Below are 23,548 nucleotides of genomic sequence, written 5' to 3'. Positions count from 1 at the left end.
TCTCGACTCATATACACAGCGACCCAGCAATAGCTAGTTAATAGGGGTTATGTTCTACGAAATTGCTTTGGGTTTAAGCTGAGTTTTTACGAAATTGTTTTGGTACTATTTGACTATACAATGCAATATCTCCCAAAGTGATCATCTCCTTTGACGTTGATCCTTTGCTAGATATGCTCCTTAGAAGCCCAGCGCTATTATGAGCTACTTGCATGATCAAAACTCAAGCAATCTGCTCAGGACGTGCAACATTACGGCGGCAAAGCATTAACGAAGGCAGCTTGTAGTATTACTATTAATGATGAAGTATATTATAGTATAAACTAAATATGGGGAAAAATTGCTTGCTAAACCATTTCTTTCTTCTCTCCCAAAATCTAATGTATTGGGTTATAATAACAAAGACTAAGGGATGCTTAAAAGCGCCACATTAAGGGATGAATTCACTTTGAAACAATAATGCTTTCATAAGGATTTCTTTTCGGTTTATTTGATTGTGTCCTTATGTTGAATAATATTCAATAATCCACAAGATTTATTCTTTGTATAAAGTAATTATGAGAAAAATATGATGAACTTATTTTTGTTATTTAAAAATTACCTCTTTTTTTTTCGTCGTAAATTAAACGATCCTATCATAGATTCATTGGGTCTTGAAATTATATAAATATGATAAGAGTGGAAACAGCAGCCCTAGTCGCCATCTTTATATCTGGTTTACTTGTAAGTTTTAAGGGGTATGCCTTATATACCGCCATACCATCGACAGAGTAAGAAAAGGACAGGCAGAAAGCGCGCTAATCAAATCCTATCCCTTCTTAGTCCCAACTAACCAAGTTCATTCCAGCTCCCTGTGAGCTCGTAGTAGCTAAGAGGAAGATAAGCTTATTCCATCATTTCCGGGGGAAACCAAACTTTTTATTTTTTGAGAATTCTTTTAATTGTATTGGCTTATTTTTGGACCTAGTTTTTCATAAAAATCACGAGTCACGAAATTGCTTCTTCTTCCATCTCAAAGTAAAGTGATGATTCCTTCTCTTAAGAAGAATGGTTCTTCTCTCTTTCACGCCATGGCTCGTAGTTGAGAATAGATCAACATATTTATTTAAGGTACTTGTTTGAGTATCCACGAACTTGAAATTCCAGGCCGTACATTTAATATCCTACGCATTGCACATTAGAAATTCAAAAGATACAACATACAATATTGCAACTTCAAGACTGTTTTAGTGGAATCAATGAAATCACAGATTTACCGGTACATTCTCCCTTCTCCTTCTCTACCTCTTCTTAGAACACTTAAGTGCAAGATTTCAAGTTAAACTTTGTTCCTTTTCTATCATTCCGCCTTTTCCTTTTCTCTCTCTATCTTCCTCTTCACTATTCATGAATCATGGGTACACTCATGCGCGAAAAGAGAAAAAAATAAACGGTCTTAATTCGATAATACCTAATTGGTACCTCGAATCACAATAACAATAAATTTATAACTATGATATTAATAAAATTTAATTTCATATACTAAACTTCCTCATAACATACATCAATTAACTTTCCCTAACTTTCTCTAATAAATTAGCATACCTAAGTGGAAATTCATAAGAAAATACGTTGAAGTAGATAATTGCAATTTTCTTTTTCAAAAAAGAAAAGAAAAGAAAGAGAAATGCCAAAAAGGGTGGAAACGACATCCCATTGCCCGAAAACCCTATATAATTTTACAAACTAATAATGTGCATTGTACAAACAAGAAGTGAAACGTAATTTGAAGAAATTCATTCCATGGATTACTCCGCTCAATACCATCAGGTTGCATCTCAATCCACTGATCCTTCTTCTCAAATCCAACAAGCATATGATCCATCATCATCAACATATCCTCAATACCAATACAACCCACAACAACAAGCCCCATCTCAATCAACTGACCCTTCTTCTCAAATCCAACCATACGATCCATCAACATATACTCAACAAGGGGCACTTCAATCTACTGACCCATCTCAAGTCCAACCATATGATCAATCAACACAGGCTTCTTACTATGCTGCATATCATCAAGATTACAATCAACAACAGTACCAATACTCATCATACTATCCTCAAGACTATTATTCAAATGCCTATCAATACCAGCCTGAACCCACTTCAATTCACCCACCTGGGGTTCCAATTACACCCGTTTCGGATCCTTATGCTACACAACAGCAACGCCAGTATGCGTATTACCCTCAACAACAACAACAACAAGGAGTTAATTATGGGGAGGTTGCTAATGTAACAATGCCCCATGTGTCCCATACACCTGCGGTATGAAAGTAAATTGTTTTTTCATCTTTGTACTGTGGTCGTGTAGATATTGTTAGAATGCAATCTGGGTACATTTGATTGGGATTATTTTAGAATTTTTTTTTGAGGTGGGAAGTGTTATAGGTGACCGGGAGTTTGCTTTGGATTTAAGTAATGACCTTCAAAATGATGTTAAAAACTTATTAATTAAACTCTAAAAGGAGCAACAACCTCAGTATTTGTATTATCCTCAACAACAACAACAAGAAGGAATTAACTATGGGGAGGTTGCTAATGTAACAATGCCCAATGTTTCGCACACACCTGCGGTATGAAATTAAGTTTTTTTGGGTATTTGAGCTGTGGTAGTGTAGATATTGTTAGAATGCAATGTCGGTATATTTGATTTGGATGATTTTAAATTTCTAGAGGTGGGTATATAATTTATGCTTAGACGATGATACAAGTACTAAAATGTGAGGCAAATAATGGCTGATTATATGCATTTTAGGCCAAACATCAGTAGCTTTCTAGGTGACCGGGAATTTGAGTTCTTGAAGTGTTTGTTTAAAAGGGAGAATGATAGTGACAAATTGATGTATTAATCAATCGTTGTTAAGAATAAAATGTTAGATGGATACCACAGAGAAGCAACCCCAGTATTTGTATTATACTTAACAACGATAACAAGGAATTAACTACGGAGAGGTTGCTAATGTAACAATGATCAATGTGTCCCATACACCTGCGGTATGAAATTCATTTTTTTTTTGGGTCTTTGAGAGCTGTGGTAGTGTAGATATTGTTGAAATGCTATCTGGGTATATTTGATTTGGATGATTTTAGATTATTTTTTTTAATCTTGAAGTGTTTGTTGTTTGGATTTCTGTAGTGACCTTTAAAATAATATATTAAAAACTTACTCCCTTTGTCCCAATTTAAGTGTCTTAGTTTGACTAGGCACAAATTTTAAGAAGACGAGACTTTTGAATCATGTGGTCTAAAACTAAAGGAATGTGTAATGCGGACCAATTCCCTTCAAATCTTGTGGTCTTAAACATGCCACGTAGGATGTTGAAATCAAATACTTACCAAATATAGAAAGAGGCACTCTTTTTGGGACGGACCAAAAAGGAAAGGAAGACACTTCAATTGGGATGGAGGGTGTATTAATTAAACTCTAAAGGTGCACTAGTCACAAATTGATGTATTGATCAATCATTGTGAAGAATAAAATTTGGATAGATGACATATGCCATGATTGTATGGTTGGGTACAAACACCGGGTGCGGGCAGTCTTGGGATGACCTGAGTATTTTACTTGTTGAAAGTATATCAAAGGACAAGGAACCGAAGGGAAGAAATCTATATGTGTATTTTCCTTTATATCTTTGTGAAGTTCGTTATGTTATTACTTTTTTGTGAAACATAGCATCTAATATAAACTATACTATGATTCTCTGAGCATTTTTGCCTGCATTGTTTACTTATACCTTCATAGCACTAGCTATATGCTTACAAATTAAAACACACTGATTATTTGACTGAACTGCTTGAGCTTGGTACATTTGAAATTGATAACAAGGCTAAGCTTCCTGCCAGAAGAAGCGGAGTGTGAGCAAGTGTGCCGTCTCTGTTCTGCTCAGCTAATTATACAAGATCTCTACTGTATTTCCCCTGCTTTATACGAGCTTTGTTTAGGAAATGGGTAAAAGTTATCTCTTGATTGAGAAACAACAGTTTCCTCTCAAAGACTCTAAATCGGCATCTTTAAAGGATATAATTAGCTGAGCAAACAGCCTGTCACACTAGGCAAGCTGATAAGGTGAGCTTGAGCTTCAACTACATATCATGGAATTGGCTCAAGTTTGCACTCGAGCTAATACCAGCTTGCGGATTGTTACAGTGTCAATCAGACCAAGCTCAAACAGCCTGATATCATGGCTCAATTTAGCATGGATAACTATCTTTCCACTTAAAGTTGCTTTTCTCCTTTGCAGAAATGCTTAGTCACAAGAGTTGGGATTTCCTGAAGATTTTACTGGTGTTTGATATGGTACAAGATCTCTCTAGTTCGAGAGAAGTACTCTTTTTCTTTATTCCTTTGGTATTTCCTCCTTCCATCTCACCATTCTGGTGGGTGCTTCATGTATTGTTGTGTGATTCTCACCACTAGTTAGATCACTTCTGAAAGAGTAAGAGGAGATTTCCATTAGGTTAAGCCCTGGATCTTCCAAACCACAAGTAAATTTTACTCATGCCTAATATCAAGCACTCTCGTATCGTTTCCACCTTTAAATCTGAAACAGAGAGAAGTTTGATTATCCTGTACAATTGAAAAAGTACAGATGTTTTTTTGGCTATTTGGTATAACCTATATGCTGTGAAGGATGAAGACAGTATGTTAGAGTTCATTAACTCACTACAGGGAACAGATGTTTTGCATTGATGGGGTCCCTTCGTTTTGTTTTTATGTAGGAGATCAGACTATGTAATTGACAAACATCACCTTACTGTTTGGCTGTTTATTTAATAAACTCCTTACCTACCATTTCGAAGAAAATGTATATCAAATTAATGTAAGCTAACTTTATCTATGTTATTGAAAAGTTGATGCAACATTTACTAGATGATTTAACCTCTTTTCATCTATTTAGCAGTTAATAGGCTGCAACTCCTCCAATATGACAGTTTTCCACTAGTCAAATTTTTTGACCACTAATTTTGATTGGTCCTTTTTTTCTTCCCAAATTGATTAAATGTTACTCAAAATCCTCTTTCAAGTAGTCCCAAAATTTATTCACTGGAATTAGTGCTAATTGCTATATAAAAACATGATAGTCTAGCTCCCAGGCACGTTTGTCGAGAAAATGACCTAAAATCACCTTAGGTCTCTCACTTCTCTCTCCGGTGATCCTTCTGATCACCAGAATCAACCTCTCTGTTCCTCTCTGTTTCTTTCTTTTCTCTCTCTCTCTTTTCTTTCCCTCTCGACAAAGCTAACGATGGAAGATACCATTTACTTTGCGACAGTTTTCAAGTCCTATGGCGTTACAAAAACCACAGGAACGGCAGGAGAATAGTATGACTGGACTGAAAGAAGCAGAAACTCGATCACGAGAACATCCTTCAACAAGAAGACAATGGAATGGATCATTCAGATCTCGCGAGAAGCTTCCAAGACGAGGGGGAATCTGTTTAAAAGATGGAAGAAGAAAGATAACTTCTCAGAAGTGTTTGGCGCCAGAAATTTTAACAAATATGGAAGATACATCAGTCTGATCAATGTGAGGGGCAGAAAGAGGTCAGTTATAATTATTCCTGAACTGACGTTTAACTCAGGTTGGGTGTTTATCGCAGACAAAGTTGGTAGATTCATTAATAGTTGAGCAAGCTAGAGGAGTGCAGGCTAGTTGACAACAAAATTCCTTATGCTGAAGCAGTCAAGAGCATTAAATGGGCAAGTAGGGAGGACAAGGAGACAAATGCAGAATGCACATTAAAGAGGGTTGAAAGATTATGCATTAATGATTTTTCAACAACAAAAAGTGAAGTTTTAAAGAGGAGCTTGGTGGTTTTTTTCGAGACCAAAACTAGTGACACACCAACCCTATCAGAAGTCAGGAGATGGTCCAGCAGCCTATGGAAACAAGCACATGGATTGAACATTTATGAGATGGGAAATGGTTATTTCCTCTTTGAGTTCACTTCTAGGGTTACGGCGGAGCAAGTAATTATAGGGGACTGGGCCTGGAAGAATCGTCCAATCAAACTACAATGGTGGAATCCGATGATAGGTGCAATGGGGGAGAAAAATAGCCCAGTTCAACTTGGGTCAGAATTGTAGGCTTACCAGTACACTTCTGGTCTCAGAAGGTCTTTCGAGCCATTGGAGACCATTGTTGAGGTTAGGTAGGACGAAAGAGGAAACACAATTACGTAACCATCTCAAATGGGCGAGAATTAAAATCAGAGGTGACGGAACCAGCATACCCAAGGAAGTGAGTATTGATGATGGTGACTTTTGCTACACTGTGCAGATCTGGGCCAAGACTCTGGTAAAGGTGGTCACTGGAGAAGAAAGAAATTAAAAAATCTTTAGCCAGCAGTCACAAAGTTTTAAACCAAAGGGTAAAGAGGTGGAAGGCTGTTTATTCAGTCTGGCAGCAGAGAAAACAGGGGAGAAATCACGTGAAACTGCAGAGGCACGTGAAAATCCAGGGAAAATTTTTAAAGGTCAATTGGGTCTGGGGGCCTCTGCTCCGAAAATAACACAGGACCGAAGCCCAAAATTTTCAATGGGCCAAACTTCAAAAAGCCCACCTGTTAAGTCTCTTAAACTACCCGAAGAGGCACGTGATGAGCATGTGGACCTCTTAAAAGGACTGAAAGGAATTAAATCACTATCAACAAAATTCCTAGAGGCGTACAATGACTGGGAAGCTTCTTCGATAGTTACAAGCTCCAAACTCTCATCAGAACTTCAATTGAGAGAGGAAAACACTCTGAAAATAGCGGAAACAGAACAAAGCCATGGAGAAAGGGTCGAAATCATTCAAGTTGAGGAGAAAGAAGACTGCACAGAAACCCACGACCGACAAGTAGAAGATATTAACATGCAGATTCAGTAGATCCATAATGCTGAACCAGTAGCTAACAGATTCCAAAAAATCAGGAAAGTAATGAAACCAAAGCTTTCAATTGGGTAGGTGAAAACATATTGGATATAAGCAGCATTTATGGAGTATATCTTGAGGGCCTCAAGGAGAAAACTCAAGCTCTGCTCATGAAGCTTGATGCAAGGAAGGCTGCAATGGAGAAGGAGAGTCAAGAAAGAGTAATCTCAACCAGTGTTATCAAAAGCGAAAAGCGCAAAAAAGCCCTAAGGTCTGTTGGGGCTTTAAGCGCAAATGAAAAAAAAGCGCAATGGTGCAAAAGTACAAATATATAAATGTTTAGTCCAAGATTGATAATAATAAGCATGAATAACAAATATATGGACAAAGAAATTGTAAAAATATTACGATAAAGTGAAATATCAATCATCTAGTGTCACCTCTCCAAGAGAGGCTCTTTGGCAAGGAAAAGTATGTCTTAGAGCCTTGATGATGACACTGAAGCGCACATAAAGCGAGGCGAAGGGCTCAACATGTTTTGAGCCTCGCTTCAGGGCTTAAGCGCGCCTTTGATAACACTGATCTCAACTCCTAGAAACAGAGGAATTGGGAAAAATGAGTTGAAAAATTTGCAATCCAGTTTGAATGGAGAGGTGGTGGGAGAGCCCTTACTCTGGCCTTCAAATGAATGTAAAACTAATTACATGGAATGTTAGGGGACTTAACAAGATATCCAACAGAAGCCTTGTTAAGAGTTCATTGCAAAAGTGGAAGGTAGATGTTTATTGCTTTCAAGAAACAAAGGTGAATAAGGATGTGGAGGTCATTGCAAAACAATTATGGCCTTGCAGGTGGATGAGGTGTGGATTCATTGAAGCTATTGGCAGTAGTGGAGGGATATTACTTATGTGGGATAGTAGGGTCTGGTCCGGCAGTCTTATGGAAACAGGGAAATATTCCATTTCTTATAAGTTTGAATCATTACATAATTCTTTCATTTGGTATCTCACTGGGGTCTATGCCTCTCATACCAGAAGTGAGAAATTGGAATGCTGGGAAGAAATTGCAGCAACTAGAGAACTTTGTGAAGGACCTTGGGTCACCTGTGGAGACTTCAATATAGTCAGGTTCATGGTGGAAAGAAGAGGATGCAGCAGAGTTACAAATGTCATGACTGATTTCTCCAGTTGGATAGATGATTTGGATTTGCATGATCCTCACTTGAAAGGAGGGAGGTTGTCATGGTTTAGGGGAGCCAATCACCACAGTGCAACTAAATTGGATAGGTTCCTCTACTCCATGGAATGGGAGGAAACTTTTAATAATAATAGACAGAAGATATTGCCTAGAGTAGTATCTGATCACAGCCCTATTTTGCTAGAATGTGGGAACTGGGAACAGCAGAGATCCTATTTTAAGTTTGAAAACTGGTGGCTAAAGGTGGAAGGTTTCAATGATCTGATCCATAGCTGGTGGAATGGTTTTCTGGTAGAAGGGTGTCCAGATTACAAATTTTATGTGAAGCTAAATGTTGAAAAAAAAGCTTAAAGAATGGAGCAAAACAACTTTTGGAGAGCTAGCTATTAAGAAGAATAGTCTTCTCAATGAGCTGGCTGAGATTGAGTTGGCACAAGACCAAAGAGAACTGACTGAAGATGTATTATTAATAAGAGCAACAATACTAGTTGAAATGGAGGAGTTGGCTAAGATTGAGGAAAGTAGTTGGAGGCAAAAATCTAGGGTTCAATGGCTCAAACAGGGAGACAATAACACTAGATTTTTTCAGAGAATGGCAACAGGCCATAGAAGATACAATACTATTGGTAGTTGGGGGAGATTAAAGAACCAACAAAGATCAAGATGGCAATGATAGAGTTCTACTAGAAGCTTTATTCAGAAACTGAGGATTAGAGGCTCTCTTTTGAGTTTGTAGACTATCCTAAAATCTCCCAGGAAGAGAATGATTGGTTACAAAGACCTTTTACAGAAACAGAGGTGTTTCACATTGTGATGGTGACAAAGCACCTGGCCCGGATGGTTTCACTATGAGCTTATTTAAGGCTTGCTGGGATACTCTGAACGAAGAATTGATGCAGACCATTCAGAACTTCCGTCAAACTGAATTCTTTGAGAAATCTTTCAATGCTACTTTTATAGCTTTAATTCCCAAGAAGTATGGTGCAGAGGAGCTAAAAGATTTCAGACCAATAAGTTTAATTGGTGGTTTGTACGAAATCATCTCCAAGCTAATCACTGGGAGGTTGCAGACTGTTGTGGGCCAATTGGTGGATTTTCACCAGATGGCTGTCTTGAAGGGTAGACAGATCTTAGATGCAGCTTTATTGGCCAATGAACTGGTGGACTCTAGGGTGAGACAGAATACACCAGGAATTCTTTGTAAACTTGATATTGAGAAGGCCTATGACCATGTAAATTGGGATTACCTTCTTAAAATTCTTAGAGACATGGGTTTTGGTAACAAATGGGTTAACTGGATCAAATTCTGCATATCTAGTGTCAAATTCTCCCTTATCATCAATGGAAACACTGAAGGTTTCTTCCAATCTCAAAGAGGGTTGAGACTAGGGGATCCTTTGTCCCCGTTTCTTTTCATATTAGCCATGGAGGGGCTTAACCACATGTTCAGAAAAGCAAATGCAAATGGATGGATGAATGGCATCTGTGCTCAGACAAATAGGGGCAATGCTATGGAAGTGAGACATCTGTTGTATGCAGATGACTCTTTAGTTTTTTTTTTTTTTTGTGAAGCAGAGGTCTTACAAATTAGACATCTAAGGGGAATTCTTACCATTTTTTAGGGCATCTCTGGATTACATGTTAACTGGCATAAGAGTTCTCTGTAAACCAAGTTGGTGATATGCAAGAGTTATCTGAGAACCTAGGCTGCCAAGTAGCTTTCCTGCCTACAAAATACCTTGGCATGCCTTTGGGTGCCAAGAACAAGGAATTGGAAATTTGGAGTGAAGTACTGGAGAGATGTGAAAAAAAGCTAGCAAGATGGAAGAGTCAGTATTTATCCCTGGGGGGAAGACTGACACTTATAAAATCAGTAATGGATGGGCTCCCCACATATATGATGAGTTTATTTCCTATACCAAAGAGCATTGAAAAGAAGTTTAATCAATTGAGAAGGATTTTCCTCTGGCATGGCAACAAGGAGAAAAAAGGCTATGATCTGGTGAAGTGGGATGTGGTGACCCTTAACAAACATCAAGGAGGTTTGGGCATAAAGAATCTCAGTTTACATAACACTTGTCTCTTGCAGAAGTGGCTATGGAGATTTTGCAATGAAGATATGGCTCTGTGGAAAAGGTTCATTGTACAAAATATGGGCTTTTGAACCGTTGGCGGAGGAAGTTGATGGAACGTTTGGATGTTGTGTGTGGAAAACAATCAGAAGACTGTGGCCTCTACTCAATGACAACATGCACATCAAAGTGAGAAATGGTTTGAAAACAGATTTTTGGAATGAACAATGGTTAGGAGATAACAAGCTGAGAGTTCTCTTCCCAGATTTATACATCACAAGCCTTCAAAAAAAATTTCAATGTTTCTCAAATGTGGAGCAATCAAGGATGGAACCTGATTTTCAGAAGGGCCTTGAATGACTGGGAGGTAGATAGAGTTGCAAGTCTGCTCCAGACTTCAAATTCCTTCCAGGGCATCTCAAATGGACCTGACAGGCAAATTTGGAAGCTGCATAGCAAGGAAGAATTCACTGTGAAATCCTGCTACTGGAATATAAACAACAATCAGTCACTGACAGTAGTTTGGCCTTGGAAGTTAATTTGGAAGGTCAAAGTCCCTCATAAATTATCATGTTTTACATGGCTAGTGGTCAGAAGAGCTTGTTTAACTCATGAAGCTTTACAGATTTGCTCAAGGTGTTTTATGTCACCAAGAAGCAGAGGTCAATGGTCAAATGCAAAAACAGCTGTAAATCTGTGGAACATGTTCTTGTGTATACTTGGGGTGAGTTGGGTTATGCCCAAGACCACTTCTGGATTGTTGAACAGCTGGAAATGAATTTGAAGAAGCGGGGCTAAGGAAGACTGGTGGAAGAGCATCCCAGCATGCATTTGGTGGACTTTATGGAAAGAAAGGAATGCAAGATGTTATGATGGAACTAGCAACAACATTCAGAAGATCAAGATGAAGTGTCTCAGCCTACTTTACATTTGGTGCAAACAGGATATGGTGGGGGGAAGTAGAAACTTTTGTTGATTTCATAGGGCAACTGTAAAGTTTTATTTTTTGGAGATAACATCTGCCCACTGTGGGTTGTAAGATCCCACCTCATCACTATTGAATGATGAGTTTTTTGTGTGAATACAAAGTTACCTTTACCTCAAAAAATAAAAATAAATAAAGTAGTCCCAAAATCTATGTCCTAAAGTGAAAGTTAAGTTCTTTAGAACAATTATAAGACACATCAATTACCCATGGATCCTTTGCTGACCTTTTCTAATACAATTCCTTACCATTATCAAAAAAATAAAAATAAATTATAAGACACATCAATGCATATGTGAGTGAATGTTGGGCTGCTAAAGTTCAATACATCCACAAGACGAGTGTAACATCTCTGTGGATGCTAAGATGGATGTATGGTCATACGAGATCACGCAAGATTAAAAATATCGACATTCGACAGGAGATAGAAGTATCACACATTGAGGTTAAAATAAGAGGTCACCTGAGATGGTTTGATCATGTCTTACGCCGACCTCTAGATGCATCGTTACATAGGTGTAAAATCACGGTAAGTGAAGTTTTTAAAAGGGTCGATGTAGGCCTAAATCACATAAAGATAAGTTACCTTGAAACATCTACAATCTCTTGGAATCCATGTAGGTTTAGCAAAAAAATAGGACAAAATTGAAGAAAAAGATTTATATAGGTGGTATTAATTAGTGAGGAATATAGTTTAGTCATGTTAGTACGTTTACTTTTGGTCCTATGCTTTCTAGAAGTTTTTAGTTCTACAAGAGATGTATATGTTTTCTATTTTATTATCATTTTTATTTTGTTTAATATTGGCATGTGATGAGCTTTAATGGAGCGACATTTTCGGTGAGGATTCATATAGTCGACCACAACTTGTCTAGAGAGGCGTAGTTGTTGGTGTTATTGTTTTTTCCATTAAAAAGAAATAGTTACCCGTATATTATATAACACAGGAAGTTGCATTGGTGGCTTTTCACTTTCTTAGCATTTTTTCTCTCTCTTTCTATTCCAAGGAAATTGATAAAATATGGCCTCCATATATTTTCGTTACAAAGTCAAACATGGTTATTCAAAATCATGTTTTACTTTGGTCCACCACTTTAAATGGTCAAATGATCTGTTCTTCATGTTTAAGGTAGACCTGGTTAATATCTGCTGAATTCTGATTTACTTGAAATCGAAATATTATTTTGTGAACATATTTGATACTGAAATGCTTATGCGTTAATGTTAGTTAAAGTAAAATTTTAAGAGGATTGAGGGCATTCTTGCAGGTAAAAGTAACTCTTTCATTTTCCAATTATCTAGATTTTATGTTAGACTGAATATTCACTTCCTCCCACTTTCCAGTATTGACCCGACATGGGGTGGGTGTTAATACGGTTTAATACCTAAACACTTAAAGAGATCAGCTTCTTACATGTTGGAACAGAGTCGGACTACACAAAAAGTCTCCTAAAAGTTTGGCAATTTGGTGGGACTGTGGGTATAGAAAGAAACAACAGAATTTCTTAAAGCAAACCGAGAAATATTCTTAGCCTTGAGTTTAGAGCTATTTTGTTGCTAGCCTTTTGGTGCAAACTAGTTGTTGTACAGGATTCAGTTACCTTGTTAGATTTGATTGGAGAATTGCACAACTTGTAACTACTTTTTGTCGCACTGGCTTAGTGCTTTTCCCTTAATGCAATACCTTATTTCTGTCCCAAAAAAAAAAAAAAAAAAAAAAAAAAAACTTAAAGAGATCAGTATGGTATTCATACCTATTAAAAATTAAGGAAAATTAATGGTAAGAGACTAAGAGTATTTAAAGGTTAGTAATATAATATACTCTTAATGGTCGTGTCATAGTTAGGAATCTTGGTAGTTAGGTATTTTTCTCATGTAATAATTACTTCTCCTGTTTCATGTCTAATCTAAAATTGTCGTTTAATGTAGTGTTAACTCCTCCTACTTCTAGTAGTCTAAACATCTATATGAGGATACTCTTGTATATAGCTCATAGCCAATTCTGTACGAGTTCTCTTTTCTGTTCTATTATTTTCATGGTATTAGAGCAAGCAAAAGTATTGGGTCAGAGTCTCACTATCACCCTTTGTGAAAAAATTCCGTGTGCTTAGCCCATGAAAGCAAATTCTTACCCAGACGTAATGGACGTGTTAGAGATATAATTAAGTAAATGACAGTTCCTTATAACTTAAGCTTTGAAAAGAAATGGCCAACACAATTCAATATGGTATCAGAGTTTCTGCGATTTTGGGAAATTCTAAGTAGCTTCTACCTTAAGGTTGCCCACATTGCCAATGATTTTCCTTCTTACATAATTTTATAAGTCTTGTCTCTTCCGGTGACTGTTCTAGAGGCACTACTCTTCTTTGCAATGATGTTTTCGGCATTGTCGGCTTTTTCATTCTCCTTTTACCACTATTTTGGACACTGTTTCAGCAGTGCTTACCACGTCTTCCATTCATCGTTCAACTGACCTGTCAAGTCAGTTCTCTAATGGCAAGTGTTACTTTGCTGCCAACAATGTGTCACTGTCTAGTCAGTGCCACGTCATCATCCAGTTCCAGCCAGAGCGTTCTTGAGCTCCACATTGCCTTCCAATGGCAAGTGAGTTCCTGGTCAGCAACTCACTCTCCAGGCAATACTCAGTTATCGCTTTCGCTACCTAGTCATTCAGTGAAACATTGCTCTTCAACCAGCGCCTTGTTAGTGCCAAGTCGACATCCAAGCGACATGTCACTATCTAGTCATCACTCCTCAGTGTCACACTATTTCATGTCATCAGTGCCACGTCATCAAACATAACCTTTACTGAAACGATCGCATGTAACTGTCATATGTATTTTTTTTGATGAAATAATTGTTATGTAACTGTCATATGTATTACACTTACACATTTATGAGCCGTATCCTAGCAAATTGTTCCTCGTACTTCTGTTCATATTCATGAATCCTAAGATTTACTTGATGATGAGATTTGTACCTATATTGGGTGCCTGCCTTGAGGGCATGTAACATGGCCTATATTTTGGTTTGGTTGCCTCTTGCCATAAACCTCCAAGTGCCTTCGTCACCAATGTGTTGCTGGGTTGCTAGCATTATTCGTGTTGTCTCTTTGCATGTGTTTCTTCTTCAAATGATCACCGGATTAAGATATTTAATCTCACATTTTCTGTAATATTAATATGGCTGATTGGCTGATTTTCTGTTCGTAGTTTTTGCATTGTTTGTATCTTCCAATGCATTACATTCATTTAACTAAATGTTTAAGCCATTGCCAGTTTGTCTGAGTGTACATGATCCTGAAGACATATTATAGTGAGACATCTATAAATCCTGATGGAGTTACATTTTTAATCAATAATAAAAAAACACTGATGGAGTTATATCAACTTTATTCATTAAGTGAGGACTAGAATTGAATTGGTTTAATCTTCATGAGTGATCCTTATGGAGGTTTCCAACTTCTTTACATTGAGAAAGCTTCCCTGAATGAGATTGTTGGTCATAGTGGGTTTTCATTTTCTTTTCCCAGTAGGTTTTGATATTCTTCTAATCATTCTTTCTTATTTTGATGAATTGATCTTCATATTCTGGTTCAAGTGGCGAATGTGCCTACATTTAGGAACAAATAGGCTTGGTTTACATTGATGAAGCATTGTCAGAATTAGGGATACGTAGGCTTGGTTTACATTGATGAAGCATTTGTCGCAAAAAGATGAATGAATGCTGCCTATGTTAGATATAGTTTCAGAAGCTAAAGTCGATTGAATTTCATTTTCTTTGATTTGTGACTTTGTTTTAGGGACTTCCGCACGAATTAGCAGAGGTGTTTAGTATGGCAGGGGAAGTATGATAACAGCTTTTAGGCATTTAAGCGATTTACATTTGATATGTTCAAGAACTTACCCTTTTGGATCTCGTATCATAATGCAATCTGGAGATATAGTACTCTTCCACATCCTGTTCGCAGAGCAGACAGTTTGTGGGGTGAAATTTGAAAGATTATTCTGATAAAGAGTTGCTTCTCTATGTAGCTTTATGTTTTTAATTGATGCTAGAGATGGCTCTGGAATATGATCTGCATACTATATATTATAGGAAAGTTAAACAAAATGAAAGAAAATGTTGCTCGCCGTCCTTTATCTTGGTGAAATTATCTTGTAAGAGGTGGCTAGCATTTGGGTTCTGGATTCTGTTTTCTGCTTCTCTTGTTCTGTTGCTTTCTCAGTAGTGATCAGAAACACTTCTGGCTATATTAAATTCCTAACTGCAAGTTGGTCCAACAGTATCTCTGCATTGGTAATTCGCTTTTGTTCATTTTCTTCTGGGGTGCTGCGAAAGGGGTGGGGACAATTCTCGTTGCTTGTCCAAAGCACTATGTCAAGCGTTTACCACCTAGACATGATGTCTCTGTGGTCAGTCTCATGATCGGGTCAGTCAATTATTTTCTTGTGGTGCCTATGAATTTATACTTGCTACTGTTGTAGACTTCTTTTCTGTTCCAATAATCCTCTTGTATTAGTTGGTTTTACATCATGGAGGAGCCTGCCCTCTGAAATACTGATTCATTTTATTTGTTTTGCCAACTTCTCCCCTGAGTTACTTCATGTCTTCTGCTGCTCATATAAATTCATGCGTGCCAATTTGCTTTCGTCTAATTTTTCTGTGTTGTCTTATTTAAGATGATGAAACGTTCTTTTGGTGTAGAAATTAACTGTTTAACTTAATATCAGCATTGAGCTCTCCAGCTAATCCATTGATGTGAAGATAAATCTTTGAACATGCATTCTGCAGATTGTACAATCTCCATATAGAGGTAAAGGTAAAAGGGTTGGCAAGCCCTATAGAGGAGGTGGCCAAGGCCATCTTGGTGGTGCACAACCAAAAGGTTTTCAAGGAGCATCACAGATCCAAGGAGGCCCGTCCAAAGTTAAACCTCCATCATCTGTCCCAGGTAATTCAGCTTCTGTCGGGCCACCTCCACGTATGGTTTCGTGCGAAATCTGTAAGGTTGAATGCAACACGCCTGAAGTTCTTGAACAGCATAAGAATGGAAAGAAACATAAAAAGAACCTTAAAGCCTATGAAGAGCGACAGAAACTGAACCAGCGGATGGATGGAGCGCATGGTCACCAGACAACGCCAACGGTTTCTTACCAGCCTGCAGTTGAGGGATCTGGGCAGCTGCCGCTGGGGCATTTGCCTTCTGAGACTGTAACTGGAGATGGACAGCTGCAGCCCCAGGAGAAGTTTCCACCTCCCGCTGTTATAGAAGGCGATGGTAGTATAACCGGGAAACAAAAGGTTGAAGAGACAGCTCCTGTGGATCATGTTCAAGGTCAAGGGCGTGGAGTCAAGCGCAGTCTAAGAGGTGGTGGGCGAGGTGGTAAATTGATGAAGTTGCAGAATGGCTCAAGAAAACCTTCTGTGGTACCCCCTAAGCCCCAAAAAATGGTTCCTTTAATATGTGAACTGTGTAATGTAAAGTGTGAATCAGTGGTTGTTTTCCAAAGCCACCTGGCAGGAAAGAAACACCTTTCAAATGTTAAGGACTTCCAAGGCCAACAACAAATGGTTGGACAAGCTGCTCTCCAAGCATTATACCCGGCCTTGCAGGCTCTTTACCCAGCACTTCAGGCATTATGCCAACCGAATACTGGTGCATCAACTTGCGTCGCTCCTCAAGGTCTTCATGAAATACTGGGGATTTTGACTCAACAAGCCCTTTCTGCTATCCCTCAAGATCAATTATTAGCCATTGGAGCAGGAGCAACTTCGGCGTTTACTCAACAAGCCCTTTCTGCTATCCCTCAAGATCAATTATTAGCTATTGGAGCAGCAGCCACTTCGGCATTTCCTCCACCTTCAGATTTATTGACTCAGGACCGCCAAGGTTCCCAAGTACAAGGTTCAGTATCAGAGAATGCCGCTGCGGAGGATGGCAGAAATTCTGAACTTCCGGTTCTACAGAATACTGTGTCTCAACCAGAAGAGAACACTGATAATAAAAATGAAAATGTGAACTTAGAAGTTGAGAGAAAAGTTATGTCTGTTGAAGAACCATTGAGGTTTGCTGCTAGCGGGGGTGTGCCTTCTACATCAGGAGCAGTGAATGCAGCTGTTTCAGTTTCAAACAGTGAAGTAGTGTCATCAGATTGCGCTGCCCATTCTGGATTAGATGGGAAATTGGTAAACTAGAGTCTCTAATTCTTCAATAACTAATGAAGTGGTAGGCAAGATCGCAAGAGGGTTTCTATATGTGGTTAAACTTTCTCTTTTGGAAAAAGTGGACAGCTTTTCGAAGAATGTAGGTGCAGTGGTGGCGTTCATTCCTTTTCCTTACTCTTGACATAAATGCGGATCTAAGAACATTTTGAACTATTTAAGCCAACCATTAGATTTTATTTGATGGTTTTGGATTCGTCTTTGGGGCGTGAAGTCTAGCATTTCTTGTTTTGCTATTGATTTTGGGACGTTGAATTATGGTTTCATGTCATCAGCATCTGCATTCATTAGAAGTCACTTGCATTTTCGCCCTGTTCATAACCTTACAGACAACACATCTTTCAAATTGAGTCATTTTTCTGTTATTTTTCCTTTTTGGTAACGGTGGTGTCCGAATTAACTTGTACCCAACACAAACATTCTACTGGTACACATATATCGAAGAACACTGCTCATCAATGCGGGGGTATGGGAAATTCAGCAAGTGTTTTTTTATGTGTAGGGATTTATACTAATGGGTTTTTACATACTTCATTAACCGCTAGGCTGTATCGGCGAGTGCAACTCATTCTCTCTTTTTCTTTAACCATGGTGGTTCATTGCAGCTGCTATAATGAAACAAGAAGCATCTCATATAGAGGCACGCATTGTAGGGATGTGATCAAACTGACAGCAAAACCATATGACTAACATAGGTCTGAGACGTGAAAATCCATGAACTGTCTTCACCTAAGCATTTCCATTGGTGGATAATCGCAGATACCATACTTAATAAGCATCAACTACTTTGTGACAAATGGCAGCAGAAATCCATGAACAGATACGTCATGGCGCAGTATAATCACACTAGTCACAGACTTTATAAAATGGGGTTATGTAGTTGCCTTTTGGTTATTCACACACTATTGAGATTTGACATCAACTTCATGAATGTTGCTTGTGTTATCTTTGTACACATCTTACATGCAAGAAACCTACTACTGTTGTCGAAAATTTTCACTTAGTGCAAAGTAAAATTTCAAAGCGCTATTTTCTTTTCCAATATAAAAATAAGGCATTGCATTTTACTTGGTAAATCTTTCCCCATACCAGAAGTATGAGGAAGAAAGAACTTACAAAAATACAAGCCTCCTGGAATGTCAACTTGTTTGCGCTTACCGATTCCCTCAATCCGAATTCTATCACATTTCCATTTAGTTCAAATGTTCTAAAATTTGTCATGTACTACAACTAATATATACTACAAAATCTAAATTTCATTAACATAAAATAATTGTGATTGTTATAAATATTATTATAATATTGTGATGTCTATCTTTAGGAGAAATTTTAGGGTTTGCTAGGGTTTGTGACTTTGGCACCAAGTCAATTCTCTCCTATAAATAGAGAGGTTCTCTTCATTGTATTTCATCCCTTATAAGAGAAATAAGAACTCTCCCCTCTTCTCTCTTTCTCTACAATTATTCTTGTTCTTTGCTTTATTATTTTATAACACGTTATCAGCACGAGACTCTAACATCTCGGACAAATATTATGAAAAGATCAAAGGTAAGTTTACTTTAAGCCATTTTAACGGTGATATCAAATTATTCTCTATCTCGTGGATAGTTCTTGTGAATCAAAGTTTATTTGATATAGTTGTATTCTAGATTTAATTTCACGCGGCCACACAAAATAATTTTAAAGCAAAACTTGATTTCAACATATAGATCTATGGATGGTCTGACGTATTAATTAAATATGGATTATTGGATATGCATAGCTTGATTCCTTTTTGTGCGCGTTCTTTTTACACACATAATTATTGTGCAAAGTACGATGATAAAAGTTTGTCACACTAATACAAGAATCTTAGGTTATGAAGGATACGTTCCTTTATGTTAAGAAATTTTGAAAAGAACCACATTTATTGCTGCAATATTTTCATCTGATTTATCCTTTCGTCAATTTATTAAATCATTATCTATTTTTTGTTTTCAATTATTTTTGGAGGCTCACTATGAAAAAATTCATGTTAACCACCTGAAGTGGTGAAACAGTCATAGTACATTTAAGACTAAATTATGCTTATAACCACCCGAAGTGGTAATATTTTAATAGTCTTATTGTGATTATATTGAGGATAAGTCATCTATATTGTATGCATATGTCGATTTGCTCCGAAGTAGCAACATTTTTAAAGAGGTGCTAAGCTATCATAAATATGATATGGTTAAGGCACGTTCAAATGATTATATTACGTTCTCGAAGAATGAGAATTTTTGACAAATGTTATAAATACAGATCCATTCCCGAAGTGAATGTGATGATATTTAGTAAAGATTATAAATAAGGACGTGCGATTGGTTGTGAAGCTATCATGAGTCACCTCCAGAAGAGGTAGAATAATTGAAGAAAAAATATTCTAAATATTCTATGTTTTATTCCCGAAGTAGCAAATAAACTCAGAAATTTGCTCAGTATGAAGTTTGGACTTTACTCTGGTAGTAAAATAATGAGTTTTTTTCCCAAAATCATTGTGACTTTATAATGTATGTAAAGGTTTTTTTTATTTTTTATTTTTCTGGAAGCTTCGGTTTTATTTTAGAGTTTAATCTCTATTTAATTCTATAATGCGATCCGAAGATGGTGAACTATATATGATTAAAATCCACATAATAGATCTGTAGATTTTTAAGTTTACATGTTGGTGATGTCCATGATATTGTGTGCATATATAAGTTCACGAGTGAATTTAGTTTAAATATGTTTATAATTTGTGGATACTATAAGAGATCGATGTCTTGGGCTACTTTCTAATGCCATGTGTGATCTTTCTTTACGTTAACAAACTTATAGAATATAGCCACCACCTACTTCTACTTTAAATTTTTAAAGGGACAAACTCTCTTATTTAAGGTGGCAAACTAACGAAGGAAATGTTTATATTTAATTTGCTGCAATTTTCTTAAAGTGTTGAATAGTTCTATTTGTATTTTGATGGTCTAGAAGTATTAGGATAACTTTTGACAAGTAGAAAATTTTTGAGAAATATATTGAAGCGGTGTTTCTTGTGGTTGAGAGAAATAATGAGCTATTGAAAACTATGTAAAAAGCTCATCTAAATGACCCAAGTTTCATTCCGAAGTGAATGAAGGAATACAACACACCTCTCCAAGAGATAAAATAACAAAGGATATAAATGTTATTTTGTGGTATGAAGGTCATTGTTGCAGTACTGTCGTGCGTTAATCATCTTGGATACTTTTATTGTGTATTCCTGCAAGGCAAAAGGATACAAAATTTTGTGGAATACTTTCTACGAGAACCACATTATATATTATGTTTACTTCTTGATTTTTCCGGAAGGAAATAACAATTAAAATACAAAAACTTTCCCGAAGAAAGAAATAACTATGTGGTTGTCACTTTGATAAAAAATATTCGGATGTTAGTGGGTATTCTCACCGAAGGAGACATTTACCATATAAGTTGATGATAAAAGTACCAAAGACTGTAACTTAATGTTCGTTTGTCATGTATGAATTTAGGAATGTCATTATAATATTCATTTGGTTACAACGTTTTTTTTTTTTTTGTCATGACACCAACGATGTGAAGGTAATATTTGATAGTACAAAATCAATTAAGGGCTCCAGAAGAGCAAACTATTTATCTAGAAGATCATGGCACTAGGTACTGTCCAAACAATGTGTGATTATGGAGAATAAATTAAAGGCTCCCGAAGGGCTTACCTCTATTATGACATTCCTTCCATATTATAATATTATGAAGTTGTTATGATGAAACACAAGTTGTAAGTAAGCCGAAGTTCTTACGAGTAAAATAACTATCATAGTGAAGGCTATAAATGATGGGAGGATTAAATATCTTCTAAATCATTGTGGGCATGAAATATCTATGTGAAAGGTTACATGCCTTATTCATATAAAGTGTACTACGATATAAGCGTGATGAAATCACGTATCACGGTAACCGAGAAGTTTATCGATGCGAAAAAGTATTCGAGTGTCATGGTAAATCGAAGTTTACTAAAACAAATAGCACATGGCATGGTAAACTGAAGTTTACACTAGTATAGATAATTTTATCGGTTACATGAGCAATTTGGCCGCCGATTCAAATGGATGTACGAGATTGAATATTCGACATATATTGAAGAATGGAGAAAGATTCTTCGAAATTTATTTTGTTGCTTGTTCTCGTGATAAGTGGATTATCTTGTGGCTAATGTTGGGATTGAATTTCCCAAATTAAGAAAATATAGAAAAGGTGAATATGGGGCCCGTTCACATGTTATGTGATGTCTTAAATAGATGCGTCGATAAGGCAGTCACATGTGCGTTTTATTGTCAACTGCCTTGACATATGCAAAGTTACTTGCTCAAAAATGATTGAGTTGAGAGCGTAATTTTCAGATTATGTAATCAAGATAATTCATCTTGTGAATGCTAGTTTATATCCAAGTTGGTTTGGCATTGAATGCCTCCGATAAAAAAGCTAAACCATTGCTTATAGAACAATGCTTCATGTGCTAAATTATGATAAATTTTCCCCTCACAATTGGTTCGGGGTTAGAACACGATATTTCCATCTAACGCTTTTTTATATGTGGTATACGATTAATCTACCATGATGCATAAAGATGGATTCCCTAAAGAAAATGGGGTGTATGCTAGTTTTTCTAACATAAGGGGAGAGAATAAACCGAGGAATATGTGATAAATTATATATCATTAGTATGATCCTATTCAAAAGATAATTCTACTCGGAATGTTAGAAGCATTCTGCCGACCCAAATTAATTTCTAACTTCACAAAATGCTCCTATTAAATTCATGTCCACGAAGGACAGTAGTCTATAGCATACATGAAGTGTGGTAGACTAATCGGTTCCAAACGCAATAATCATGGAAAAAGAAAGAGTGAGCAAATGATCGATGATCATTATAAGGAGGCAATGTGCTCTTGAAGAGCCTACGACATAACTTACTTCATGAAACCTCGTGAGGTTTAGGTACTAAAAATAATGAAAGTGAAGAGATCTCAATAAGTTATGTCACATTGCGAACCGATACAAATGATATATAATCGATGATATCTTTGGTACAATATAGCGCAATATTGTAAAAGATTGTGAGGATCTAAATTCTACGTCTATTAAAGCATGCTAACACAGAAATTATTATCAAGTGAAATGACGCATCTTGGTAAGCGTAAAGGTTATTGGACCTGTTATCCAGACACCAGAAGATGTCACATATTTAAATAGAAATAGATGTTGTCACAGCCTATATGAATTACTTGACAAAATTATATGAAAATTCCTGAAGAATTTCAAATGCCTGAAGCATATACATGTTGTAGAAATTTGTTCATAATTCTTATATGAATTAAGCAAGGTGAACGCGATTTTATCACCTTAATGAATATTTTACGACTAAGGTCACAAATGACACTATTTATCCTTACGTCTTTGTGAAAATCAAAATCATTATATTGTTAAAAAGTTGATTATCAATATTATTGAAACTGCAAGAGTTCTCAAAAGAGTATATTATTTGTTAAAAGAAGTTGAAATGAAACTTGCGAATTCTTTCGTCCTCGAAGTGCCATATCTTTATGCAATTGATGCATTTATATATTTTGCTACGACTATAAGGATTATAGTCATATGATGTTGATCTACATGACAATCAAATCATATAAAGATAGCATCTATTTATAAAGCAAGTCGGGAATACACTTGCATGATTTCAATAATATCATATACCAATGTAACTCTATCCAAAGACTCAAGACGCGCAGTAAAGATACATAGCCCAACTAAAGAGAGATTCATAAAAGCACAAGTCATGCTTCGTCAAAGTTGTTCTTCACACACGAGCTTCGGAAGAATGGTGATATCAACGTGCAAGAGATTTGTTCGAGCGTTAATATGACCGTGATTTATTCATTAAGTCTATACCAACAACCAAGTCTATAGCAATTTGCAACTCTCAGTGAAGATGTGAGATTCAGGGGGAGTTTTTGGATTGATTACAGTTAATAGACTTTTTCCTTTCAAGGTTTGTCCCACCGGTTTTTCCTTGTAAGGTTTTAATGAGGCGAACCAAATAGCGTATTATTAGAAATATCTACTCTTTTTCTTTCACTAGAATTTTT

At 36.8% G+C, this 23,548-nt stretch overlaps 1 protein-coding gene across 5 annotated transcripts; it reads left to right on the top strand.

Annotated features, from left to right (window-relative positions):
* Positions 1-1,720: 1,720 nt before the first annotated feature.
* LOC132064090 (uncharacterized) lies at positions 1,721-17,620 on the top strand. Of its 5 annotated transcripts, none has more exons than XM_059456965.1 (3): positions 2,163-2,310; positions 4,290-4,345; positions 15,954-17,620. In XM_059456965.1, exons 2-3 carry the CDS (start codon positions 4,292-4,294, stop codon positions 17,355-17,357), a joined length of 1,458 nt encoding a protein of 485 aa, XP_059312948.1. In that variant the 5' UTR covers positions 2,163-2,310; positions 4,290-4,291; the 3' UTR covers positions 17,358-17,620. The 5 variants fall into 5 exon arrangements, with proteins under 5 accessions (XP_059312946.1, XP_059312948.1, XP_059312947.1 ...); XM_059456964.1 differs by having other exon boundaries at positions 4,290-4,396; XM_059456963.1 differs by lacking the exon at positions 4,290-4,345 and having other exon boundaries at positions 1,721-2,310.
* Positions 17,621-23,548: the final 5,928 nt, after the last annotated feature.

This window comes from Lycium ferocissimum, chromosome 7 (assembly GCF_029784015.1).
Source record: "Lycium ferocissimum isolate CSIRO_LF1 chromosome 7, AGI_CSIRO_Lferr_CH_V1, whole genome shotgun sequence".
NCBI classification, from domain to species: domain Eukaryota; kingdom Viridiplantae; phylum Streptophyta; class Magnoliopsida; order Solanales; family Solanaceae; genus Lycium; species Lycium ferocissimum.
This window is presented reverse-complemented; position numbering and strand designations above follow the sequence as displayed.